This window comes from Haliotis cracherodii, unplaced genomic scaffold (assembly GCF_022045235.1).
Source record: "Haliotis cracherodii isolate W230 unplaced genomic scaffold, xgHalCrac1.p SCAF_3, whole genome shotgun sequence".
In the NCBI taxonomy this organism is placed as follows: Eukaryota; Metazoa; Mollusca; class Gastropoda; order Lepetellida; family Haliotidae; genus Haliotis; species Haliotis cracherodii.
In genome coordinates this window covers 6,353,160-6,366,174 of record NW_027266286.1, presented here as the reverse complement: position 1 = coordinate 6,366,174, position 13,015 = coordinate 6,353,160, and the positions used below count along the sequence as shown (strand labels likewise).

Here is a 13,015-nt window from a genome sequence, read left to right as displayed (position 1 = left end):
GTGAAAGTCAATTCTTAGTGTGCTTTGTATGGGTTCGTATTTACCCGCTTATTAACACGCACACACACGTGGAACAAAAGTCCAGATTGTAAGTAGTACCAGTTGTTATTTCGTTTGAAAGAACAATAATTTTATATTAATACACCATGTACTGATAGATACCTTTCATCGCGTTTTTAGGAGTGAAGGGAGATAATCCATACTTCTGAATATTCAGCCAGGGCGGGATTTCGAAATGCAAAGGCTAAGCGAATTGGACTCCAGAGAATATAAAGCAAAACACAGTTGTCTGGTATCTTATTAAATAACACGCACATGTAAATTTTGATGGATATCCATTATAATCTGAGCCCATACGATGGTCTGTGTTAAAATGACAGAGTCGCCCGAGATGAACTTCTTCGAGTGCCCTGATTCCAGAACGAGGCTTAGAATCTGTCATGGCTGACCTGGTTGTAAACAAAGTCCAGTGATCAGCGATCAAGATCTACAGGGGCGGGCATCCATAGACTAACCACGGATACAGTAAACCAAGAGGCTGGCGGCTTCAATGAGGAAAGACGGGGACAGTCAGCCTCCAGGCAAGTATTGTCACCGACCTTTTTGCACAAGCAGTGTAATTCTGTGAAAGTAATCTGTAGTGTAGATCGTCATGTCAGCACTGACCACACTCGGCAGTGCGCTCGTGGCTACCTGTGCGGACAAACTTTTAATGAGTAGAGCCACTCGATCCGTCCTACACAACCCCTGAAAGTATATCTATAATCAAAAGTATTGAGCTACAATCCTCGGTACATGATAAGCATATTGGGCGAGATATACTGATGCTTTAAAGATCACACGTCTCTGTATGGCATTCGACATAAAATATAACTTTTTTTTTTGGGGGGGGGGGGGGGGGGGGGATACAGTCGGAAGTCTTTGCACTAATTTTTCTTTAAGTGATTTTTCTGTGATTTACAACATTCAAGTGTTATCTGACATACAATTTCCAGGGCGGCCGGGTAGCCTAGTGCTTGCTTGTCACGCCGGAAATCGGGGTTCGTTTCCCGACATGGGTACAATGTGTGAAGCCCATTTCTGGTGTCCCCCACCGGAATATTGATGGAATATTGCTGGAATATTGCTAAAAGCGGCGTAAAACCATACTCACTCACTCGCTACAATTTCCAGGTGTTTAATCTGGCTGGCTCTGTTTGCAGCAGGTGTTGATCATACCACCGGCAACTCATTATCATTATCGTTGGGTAGTCCAAAAGTTATCTGTGAATTGTGTCTGTTCTAAATGAATGATTGGACCCCTATCCTTTTTTCAATGATAAATGAGGGTTAGAATAGGTCTCAGCAACCCCTGCTTGTTGAAAAAGGTGAATAACAGGATCAGGTGGTTAGGCTCGCTGACTTGGTTGATGCACATCATGTATCCCTATTGCATAGATCGATGCTTTTGATGTCAATCAATGGATTGTCTGGCCCAGACTCGATTATTTACAGACAGCCGTCATATAGCTGGAATATAACTGAGTGGTGTTATAAACAAAAATGTTCTAAAATTTATGCATATGCAAAATAAATCTATAATTTACCGAGCTCCTCAAATCTGAAATGCCAGGTAAGGTACAGCGATGGCCTCTTGCAGTCATAACCAAAGCTTTTTTTACACATACCATATCATTTAAAGAGTTCAGCATTGAAGTTTGAACAATTTTATTAACGTGATCAAAGCCAATGACATAAGGTATCATGCAATGTTTATCTTGAACACTGATGTACATGGTGTAAGTTAAGGATAAACTTTATAATTATATCATGTATGTATGTAAATTTATTTCGAAATTTTTTGTGTGTGTTTCATTTGAAATAATTATCAAATTTCAGATTTCTATTGCAAATTTAGATATTCAGAGTAACTTTATTCATCTAGAACATCTCCATTCCAGCGATTACTGCTTGAGATGCTTACATGAGTAAATACTTGCATTTTGGTACCCATTAGTGGTCATGGTGGTGGGACGATGCACCAATGCATCAGTGGATTGCAATATTTTACTTCCCGATACAAGACATTACAAGTATCGATCTTAGTCGCACACTAAGTACAAAATATTGATTCATACCTTAAATGTTTACTTTAATGGCTGTTACACCAAACACTTATTAGCAGCGGTAGAAACTAACAGTTTTCGTCCACTAGTCCTTATAATAATAACATATGGAAAAACCCTTAAAATGTCAAATTTCTACTAGTCCTTATGATACCTTAACTATTGGGCAGTTTGGTAGGACTACATGACAAGTGCCAATTTCTAACACTGATTAGTAGTGAAAAAGTAAATATTTTCATACGATGCGTCATACTTGACACTGCCAGCTGTAAGACATCAGCATGCCAGGTATTTGACTATCCTGTCTATGAAAAAGATGGCTTACACACTACAGATAAGAGCACTTACAAGTATCGTGATACATATCGGATTGTGAACAATGTATCATGATATGTATCGGATCGTGAATAATGTATCATGATATGTATCGAACATGAACAATGTATCATGATATGTATCGGATCGCACAGTTGGTGTAGCATCCCAGCCCTAGTACCCTTGTATCCTTAATCCAGTAACCAATCGGGACAATTTCATTTGGAACGTGGTCAAATCGTGCCAGTTAACAAGATAAACCCAAGAATGTCAGTACCAGCTTTACCCGTTAACTCTGAGATCAGCCATTGTAGCCATGCCAATATACACACAATTGCTTCCAGAAACAGGCACAAAGCATAGCGACATTATCATTAAAGAAATCTGTAATTGCCGAAATTATCAATGTAGTACTACTATATATTGCACTGTTATCAGCCTTGAGGGAGATCTTGTAGCAGTGTTCCCTGTAGCCTGACTATAAACATGTCAATCAGACCCCTCAAGGTGATCCCCGCCAACATTAGCGTAAATAATCAATGTGGAACTACCCCAGGCGTCCCAGCGACTCACTATAGGCATGTCAGTGTGGACGAACATATTGACGAACAACTTTCATACAGCAGTCTTCCTTGGCAACGGTAATAAGGATCTATACCGAAATGTGGCTGTAAGATTATATGAAGAAGTTGTTATCCACAAACTGTGTTTACTTTGTCATCCGTCAATGTCTGGTGGCAAACATATTGACGAACAACTTTCATACAACAGACTTGCTTGACCATGGTAATAAGGATCTATACCGAAATGTGGCTGTAATATTATATTAAGAAATTGTTATCCATAAACTGTTTCCTGTGTCATCCCTCATCTAGGTATGCCTATCAAACAATTCTGCTTTCATATTATCTAGGCTGTCTGTTGATATCAGGTAGACATTCTTTATCACTAATATCAGGGTATACCCGTCTATCATGCTTTAGAAGAATTTGTTGCTCTCGTTTTGGATAATTATTCAGTCATATTTGACTAGCCTGTATGGTGTGTAGAAACCCGATGTCTGTTTACAGACAGTCATTATATGGGTATACTCATCTACCTTGCTTTAGAAGATTTGTTGCTCTGGTTTGGGAATTATTATTCAGTCATATTTAACTAGCCTGTATGGTGTGTAGAAACCCGATGTCCACAGTGGAGTGCTGCTAGGATGACAGCCTGTTTCTGGTATTGGCGACGGGTGGACTGTGGGAGCATTGTGATCAATGAAGCTCTTATATGTTATGGATTACGCTGCTCATTGAGATATGTTCACGGTCGTATGATTTTGAATTGACGAAAAGGTTCAAGCCAATATCTTATCTTTAGCAAGGTGATATGTAGAGATTTATGGCTGTAGTCTTTTTTTATGTGTTGAGTATACTTTCAATTTGTATATTATTGATTATTTTGGGAGTGGAATGATGCATATTGTTGGACGAGATATTTTGTCAGTAGTTGAATAAGTACCAGTTTCTTATCAACTAACCAAATAGTGGAAGGTCAGAAGGTCGCCTGATTTATCAGGTGTTATGATTATATCCTAGTGGTTTGACAACTAGTCTTGGCTGTGTGTAGAATGAGCTCTACGGTAACGCTTAATGTAAATATTTTAAGAGTGATTTAGGCATGGCTGCTGGCTTGGATTGACCATTGTTGCCTTGGGAAACAGTTATTAAAAATTGAAAAATGGGAGTAGAATTACTACAACCAAACACTTCAGCCCAGTTGATGGAATTGTCTGATCAACCATATTAAGCTTGCACGTACAGAGCTGAATGTCAGCCCCAGTGTGGATGGTGGTGTGCTGTTCGTACAGTCGTGAAGCAGTATAGCGACACTGTATTCAGCGCTGGTGACACGGTCGGAGACAATCTGAAGGAAGCACTCATGCAGTCAGGTAAAAGCCAACACCCCAGGGTGTAAGGCAGATTGTAGCTTTATAGAATTCTGAAAAGGATCCTGTTTCTATGGTTACTGGAATCATAGATTCATTTGATAAATGTTAAACTATGCCATGTCTGGATTTGAAATGATAAGCTATTTTCTGCATGACATTTTCTATTCACATGGGTCATGGACGTATTAGCAGTCCACATGTCTGTCATTGTGCCTGTGTCAGGAATACAAGGGTAAACATGGAGTGATTATTATCAGGTTTATGACATGCATGTTTGATATCACCGGGTTGGATCATGTGGGTGATAGACCCAAATTTAGTATGTCCTGAGTCCTTTTTTGTATATTGTTACGTGTCAATTCCCAAATTGAAACAATATGTTAACCCAGAAATCTGTACGTAAAAGGATTTAGTGTGAAGCCAACAAATGGTACACAATCAACAATTGTATTACAAAATTAAGTAGGTTTACAAATGAATACAAATTACTGCACAGCAATTACAATGGCAGTACACAATGGAATGGTAGTACAATATTCAATGGCAGTATAAAGTGTGAGAGCAGTGGAAATGACAATGACAAGAGTAATAATCAACAGTGGTCAAGCTTCCAAGATTAGATAGGCCTAACACCAGGGTGAAAAGTGAACTTTACGCAAAAGCTGGTCTTGATTTTATGTCAGATGAAATGTGAGACAAGACAGGGACGCTCACTCCACTTATATACTCTAACTAGCTTCAAGCACTTTCCACACAGTACTAGACCAGTGATAACTTCCTCACCACTGCTTACATTAAATAGAAATACATTCTTAACAACTAATCATTTTCCAATACAATGCAATTATCTTCTACTGAGTCTGAACAGAAACAATGTAATACAGCTCTAATCATTGTTTAGCAATTCATTACACTGCCGTATAACAATATCCTTGGAAAATATATCCCTAAACATGATATTTATTTCTCAACACAGAAGTCAGCCTAACACGCACAAGGGGCGTGATCTTTTTTGTGTATGTTACAACGGAAAATAGGCATCAATGAATGACCAAGATAAAAGATTCCTATTTTATATTATGATATGTTGGTGATTATAATGAGTGATTCCTGCAAATGAACTCGTATGTCGGTAGAACATGGGACTTGGTAAGGTTGTGAGTTACCACTGTGCCAGCTTTAAACAGAATTGATGTGGTTAACAGGTCAGATGTGATGACATATTTTGGAAATGATACCTGTCATCACAGGGTCTTGGAGAGAAAATGTACAGAATAAATTTATTACTATAGGTTATTACCTACTGGATAAGTAGGGGTACATTAAGTACACCCCGGGCTATGTTTCCAGACAACGTGAACTTCATCATGTTCAGGTTTCTTTTTGGAAATATCTTCACATGACACATCATCTTCCTGAGGCAAGGGAGTTAACTGATTACACAAGTCAAGTTTGAACCCTTGCCAAACTAGGTTGGAATTTCGTGACTGGCTAGGTCCCTCCTATTGACCCATCAAATTCCATCTCTCACATCACTTGCATTTGCTTCAAACAAAATGGTGGTGCCCTGTCAAGACAATCTGATCAAGTTAATCATAGAAACGTTACACATTCCCTGCCTCACAGACACCCAGTGCATTAGAGATTGTAGCACAATGCCCGAGCTTGTTGATTAAAAACATTTGGAAAATATCAGTCAACGCCCATTTGACGGTACACATGACCATATACCAACTGTTCCCACAATTGATGACATCTGAATTTGTCCATAGCAGCTGTGTTTAGGTCGCTGCTGAGCCATTTATCCTCCGCATGTTCTGTATCATTCGTGACCAACGCGTGTTATTCCGGGACAAGCCAAATAGCGACTCGTGCCCCTTTCATGGCCATTTTTGTGACCGGGTTCCATCTTAGCGCAAACGGGCATACCTAAAACAATTGTCAACTCGTTGTGGAATGGTTCACATATGTTTCATTACATAGTATGATTGAACACATTTAACTGTGTGTTTGGGTATATTTTTAAATGCAAGACATGTATAAAATCAAAAATTATTTCTGAGGGATTCTTTGACGAAGTACTTGAAATCATACGCACATTCTGATTGGTTTGTCGTATTTTCGCACATAACATTCATCGATAGGGGGACGAGTCTTCTTGCAGGTTACGGAAAGGGGTGAGTGGTGACAAATGGTTCTGTATTGTTCTTAAATCCACATACCGGTACAAGTCATTTTGGGCATAAACGTCTTCCCTGACATTGCAAGCACAGTGGAGACAAACATTGGCACGTTTGTTTCTCCTTATCATTCTTACGATGTCATCACATTTCGTTCAAACCATTAGATTTTCGTTTTACTTTTAGTCATGCGTTTATGCATAAAAACATTGGAATATCAATGCTGAAAGCAAGTGTTGACGTTTTAAACTGTTTACTACATTTTCGGGTAAGCTTCAATACCATGGCACTATTTTATTACAGATACTAAAAGGCCTGACTCAGATATACTACTCAACTGTTATAGGGATAGGGAGTATCCCGGTGGGGTCTGAATGTGACTGACTGCTGGGATATGTTGTCCTACAAATAGTGTTCAATATCGCCATGGAACTAAAGCATGTGCAGCTTCATTTCAAGTTGAATTAACCTAAAAATATACAGTTCAGTAAGGTGTTGGCATGTTACGTCACAGTATGAAATATGTCAGTATCCCTCGCAGATGATGGGGAGTATATACCCTGGACCCCCCCAAAGGTCAATGCAGGCAATATGAGGGTCCCTTACATGAATGAAATGGTGTAGTGTACTGAACATTTAGATGATAACTTTAGAGTGAGTGAGTGAGATTTTACGCCGCTTATTTCAATATTTCAGCAATATCACGGCGGGGGACACCAGTAATGGACTTCACACATTGTACCCATGTCAGGATCGACCCAGGGTCTTCGGTGTGACGAGCGAACGCTTCAACCACTAGGCTACCCGACCGCCCTTATTACTTTACAGGCTTGAAAGGATCAATGACCATGATGACAGTGGTTTCTGCATCCATTCTCTACATTTGTGCGTACTGCACTGATGTAAAACCCTGATATATGACTGCATAGACCATGTATACAGGCTAGATTAATCCCTGGTAGATGAAGCCAAAGGACACCACAATACATGCATGGAGACACAATGCTCACATCTAGCTGTGCCATGAGCCTGGCAAATGTAATCAATATTGGAACTTCATTTTCTTCCAAGCATGTGATCTGCGTGAGGTAATCACTAAGCATGACACTAGTTGACTAGGTATCACACTGATTGAGGATGTGTGAATGACTGACATGATGAGAGAGCCACTTCAAAGTAACCTGTGGAGGCCACAAACATTTATACCTGATGTATTTTCGCAATATTACAGAAACAACAAACAAACATACAAGGGTGGCAAAGTTATGACATTATGAAGATGAAAAACATTTGGTTTGTTAATCTTTTTTTCCTGTGTTGTTATGTAATCCTAGCTGTCCCATGAAGATTCCCGGTTGGAATAGGTCTTCAGCAGCCAATGCTTGTTGTCTTCTTCCCGAGGCAAGAGAGTTAACTGACTTTAAAAGTCCAGTTTCCACCCTTGCTGAACTATAAAACAGGCATAAGTTTGGACAAGTGCGGGCGGTCGGGTAGCCTAGTGGTTAAAGCCTTCGCTCGTCACGCCAAAGACCCGGGTTCGAATCCCGACATGGGTACAATGTGTGAAGCCTATTTCTGGTGTCCCCCGCCGTGATATTGCTGGACTATTGCTAAAAGCGGCGTAAAACCATTCTCACTCATTGGACAAGTGCAAGCGCAGTCACGCACACACACATGCATGCACATTGCTATCTAAATGCAATAATATTTTATGTGACATTAAACCCCATTTCTCCTCACCTAACGCAAAACAACTTATTTTGTGGGTTGTGGGTTACACTTGGTGACATCACCAGTTGTACTTAGTGTTCATCTCTGTCACCAGGGGGAGCCAAGAAGTTCCTTTACACGGGTCCCAAGTCTAAGGAACATGCCGAAGAGGATCAGATGAACTTCGCTCCTCGGAAAAACTCCAGCTCCTCACGTAAGAGAGTAATTTGTTCTTAAACTGTAGAGGAAACAAGTATGAAGATCTAGATCGAGGCTGAAACATGCGTGATGGTTTAACATGTGTCATCATGCTTCGGGATAAGGCATGGGTCGCCAAGTCGTCTGAGGCAGAGTTGCGTCCCTTAGACACACCAGAGACCTATGGATGTGGGTTCAAATCACGGTTCGCCACAGTTATGTTTCTAGGTTTGTCAGCACAAAACCTGTGCTTCTGGGTGTCACTGAAGTGGTATACCTCTAGGACCAGCATCACTTCGGGCTTTCCTTCTGCATTAAGCTGACATGCCGTGATAGAACTGAAAGATTTTTCTCTGAAACAGTATGTCAGAAACAACTGTTCTTGTTTCCAGCATCGGCTATTGACCTGGATGGGGTGTGGAGTATCAAAAGGAATGTCGGCATCGGAACTGCCCAACAGGACAAGCTCAACCTGAACGCCAACAAGAGCTTCTACTCCAGGCATGGTGGCATGAAAGGTATGTGAGTTAGAGAATAACTTACCTGCTGGTTCTGACTTTAAGATTTCATGCTTTACAGATTTTGTTTACAAGGTCTTTTCGGTAGGAAGGAAAAAATGTAATAACTAAGATATTTGAGATTATCATGATTATTAGGAGTAATCTGATTAGTTTGCTTGTCTGGTCAGCCTTAGAGCATGTAGAGTATAACCTATTACAGGCACATTTTTTGTATGTAGAACATCTAACTTTACTTTGGGAAGAATATAACTAGTGGGTTTGTTTTGTTTTTTTCAGAATATTTATATCACAATTTCATTGATTTAGCATTGGCAGAATCTGCAGATTTTTTATTGTAATATTGTTCAAAATGACATTAAACCCAAGTTACGATGTCAGTCTGAAGTGGTGTACCCATCATCTGTTACAGACTCAAGTGCATCATGTTCCATGCCTGGCGCCGTGGGAGGTAAGGACCAACATGTGGAGCAGATAGGGCTAACTTTGTAGAATAGATGTGCCCTTGATACTATAGATAACTAGTGGTTGCACGCACGCACGCACGCACGCACGCACGCACGCACCCACCCACTCACTCACTCACTCACTCACTTGATCTTCCAGTATCCTCTGTCATGTATTATACAAAGAAAAGCACAGTTACAGTGATTACGTCACTGACATCCATCCATCAATATACCACACACCAACACATAGAGGTTGGTTATCAATTATTGATCCCATTCCTTTTGCTCAACTCTCATTAGGAGAAGGATGTAATCGAGACTGCCATCCTTGTATCCACAACATTCCTCAGTAGTGATGTCAACATGCAGCATGCACTTAGCTCAAGTATAGATTCAAGACAGACAGTTGTAGGAGATTATTTAATTGATGCAGGTGCCACTTCTTTCTGCTATTGTCCCTTGTCATCACATGTTGCGGAAACATTTAATTCAACATTCAGTGGCCTGGCACAGTTGTAATGTTTTAGAAGACCAGATTTTGTGTAAATAATTTGAATCTCTTATTCAAATCTTTATCAATTCAATTCCAATTGTAGGACAGTGGTGACGCATATTTTAATACTAGGTTCTGACCCGTGAAGATCCGGGGTAGAATAGGTCTTCAGCAACCCATGCTTGCCGTTAAAAGCGACTATGCTTGTCATCGTATCCCAATTGTGGGGATGGATGCTCATGATATCAATCACTGGATTGTCTGGTCCAGACTCGATTATTTACAGACTGCTGTCATATAGCTGGTATAATGCTGAGTGCGGTGTAAAACAACAAACAAACAAACTAATACTAGGTTCTGATACAATGCAATTTGGGTAAAGTATGATCCAGATTATATTACAAGGGTGCAATATGTTGCATATTGTCATACAAGCTTAAGGGTGCAAAATGTTGCATATAGTCATACAAGCTTAAGGATGTAATATGATGCATATTGTCATACAAGCTTAAGGGTGCAATATGTTGCATATTGTCATACAAGCTGAAGGATGTAATATGATGCATATTGTCATACAAGCTTAAGGGTGCAATATGATGCATATTGTCATACAAGCTTAAGGGTGCAATATGTTCCATATTGTCATACAAGCTTAAGGATGCAATAGGACGCATATTGTCATACAAGCTTAAGGGTGTGATATGATGTGTATCACAATGGTGCAACTTGATCCATATTATGATACAAGTGTAATATGATGCATGTCTTTCCTGCCTCTGTAACCATTTGATCAACAACATAGTACATCCCTATGGCAACCCGTACATATTTATTACGGAATTACAGATATCTTCAATTGTTTTAAAGATGTCTTTATTTTATTTAAAGATATCAATAATGTTTTTGAGATAACAAAAATAATTAAAGATATCTTAAATTCACTTATGATATGCTTAATACAATTACTGATATCTTAAAATGTTACAGTGATATCAACACATTAGTTTATGATATCTCTAAATGTGTTTAAGATATCATTAAACAATTACCATCCTAATGTACATAAATATATTAGAAGTAAATTCAAGATATCTTAAATTCAATTCAAGATATCTTGAAATAAGTCATACATATCCACAAATGCATTAGAGATATCTTTAATTCAATTAGAGATATCTTTAATTCAATTACCGTTACTGATATAAAAAAATCCAATTAAAGATATTTAAATTTTTGATGATATCTTTATATCAATCATTGATATCAGTTATCTAATTTAAGTGACATTATTAATGTAACATCTTTAATAATGGCAACAATTGGAGATATCAAATTGAAGACTGTTTAATTATTGATATCTGTATTTAGTTTCAAGATATCAGGAATTGAAATACTGACATCATAACAAAACATGACATTTTGATATCTTTAAATCATATTTTGATATCAATAATAGAATTTAAGATATCAGCAATTCTTTTCAGGATATCAGTAATACGCTTCACCATATCCATATCCTTAATTCATTTCGTGATATCTTAAATATTATTGCAGATATCTACAATTATCTGTATTCAAGATATCTTCAATTCCATTCAAGATATCTTCAATTCTATTCACGATATCTTCAATTCAATTCAAAATATCTTTAAAACAATTGAAGATATCTGTAATTCCGTAATAAAATGTGAAAACGGCTTGCCATACATCCCTCATAATACATGTAATATGGTATTTATCATTGACAGACGGCATGTGGACACCCGGAAGACGAGGGTACAGCTACTCACCGGGAGCCAATGTCAAGGACACTCGGGGTCAGAGTTCACAAGGACAGACAAATAAATGGGCCAATGATGACCATGATTTCTGACTTCTAACAAGTGCTAATATGTTAATCATATGACCCATGAACATGGATGGGTTTTTTTACGTTGCCTTACTTGTGTCCAGAATGAGGTTTAGTGCCACCAAGTTCAGAATTTATAAGTGCTTCATCTGTTATTATCGTAGACCAGTGTCGTTACTGTTGTTCAACCATGGTTAACTGGTGTTGGAGGAAGTCGAGGAGGAACTGTTTCTCAGAATTCACAAGTTACAAGGTCAGATTTCCAAATATGTGTAGTTGAGTTCTGTTGATTAATTTTTTTCACCAAAAATGGCATTTATTGCCACTGTGCAGACATCAATATTATCAAAGTACATAAAAGTGAAATCCCAACATTCATGAAAATAAATTATGATCGTTTTCTACACACCATAAAGACATACAATCATCAACCTGTCCATCTTTTGGCAATTTCTCTTTCTTAGATCTCGTATATTAAGTAGAACACAGATGGGTGAGTGTATCACTGTTTACTTTGAAGATCCCATTCGTCACCACTCGCCCCTTTCTGTAACCTGCAAGAAGACTTGTCCCCCTATCTATGAATGTCATGTGTGAAAGTACAACAAACCAAGCGTGTATGATTTCAAGTTCTTCGTCAAAGAATCCCTCAGAAATGATTTTTGTTTTTACATATGTCTTGCATCTACAAATATACCCAAAACACAGTTAAATGTGTTCAATCATACTGTATAATTCTGTATGTCTCGAAGTGCTTTAAATTGCATCTAAAATATATATAGTATATGGGGAAATATATGTGAACCATTACAATTGACAATTGTTTTAGGTATGCCCGTTTGCGCTTAGGCGGAACCCGGTCGCAAAAATTGCCATGAGAGGGGCACGAGTCGCTCTTCGGCTTGTCTCGGAATAACACGAGTTGGTCACGAATGGCGAGATCCAAATGTAAGGGAGATAACCCATGATCCTGCTAACATAGGTACCACTACATATATGTTATGGACAGAATGGTGGTTGTGTATTTTAACCCATTAATCTGAAAAAGTGTTCCTGACTTAGAATGGAATCTGTGTGTCACATGACATAATCATCTATTAGTGTATTTGGAACAAGCTGTAGCCTGTGATATTGGCATATCATAACGTCTCTCATTTGTTTTTTTTGTGTTTTATCATGACAAATATGCATTTAAGATGCAATGGTTTTGAAGTTCATTTTTATATTTTTATAATGAACAAGATATATGTAAGCAGATATAT

General features: G+C 38.6%; 1 protein-coding gene across 1 annotated transcript; it reads left to right on the top strand.

Moving 5' to 3' along the window:
- Nucleotides 1-438: 438 nt before the first annotated feature.
- Nucleotides 439-13,015, top strand: LOC139474290 (uncharacterized protein C11orf97 homolog). Its single transcript, XM_071257242.1, has 5 exons — nt 439-581; nt 8,362-8,460; nt 8,837-8,962; nt 9,375-9,413; nt 11,653-13,015. The coding sequence occupies exons 1-5, from the start codon at nt 551-553 to the stop codon at nt 11,775-11,777; spliced, it is 420 nt and encodes a 139-aa protein (XP_071113343.1). The 5' UTR covers nt 439-550; the 3' UTR covers nt 11,778-13,015.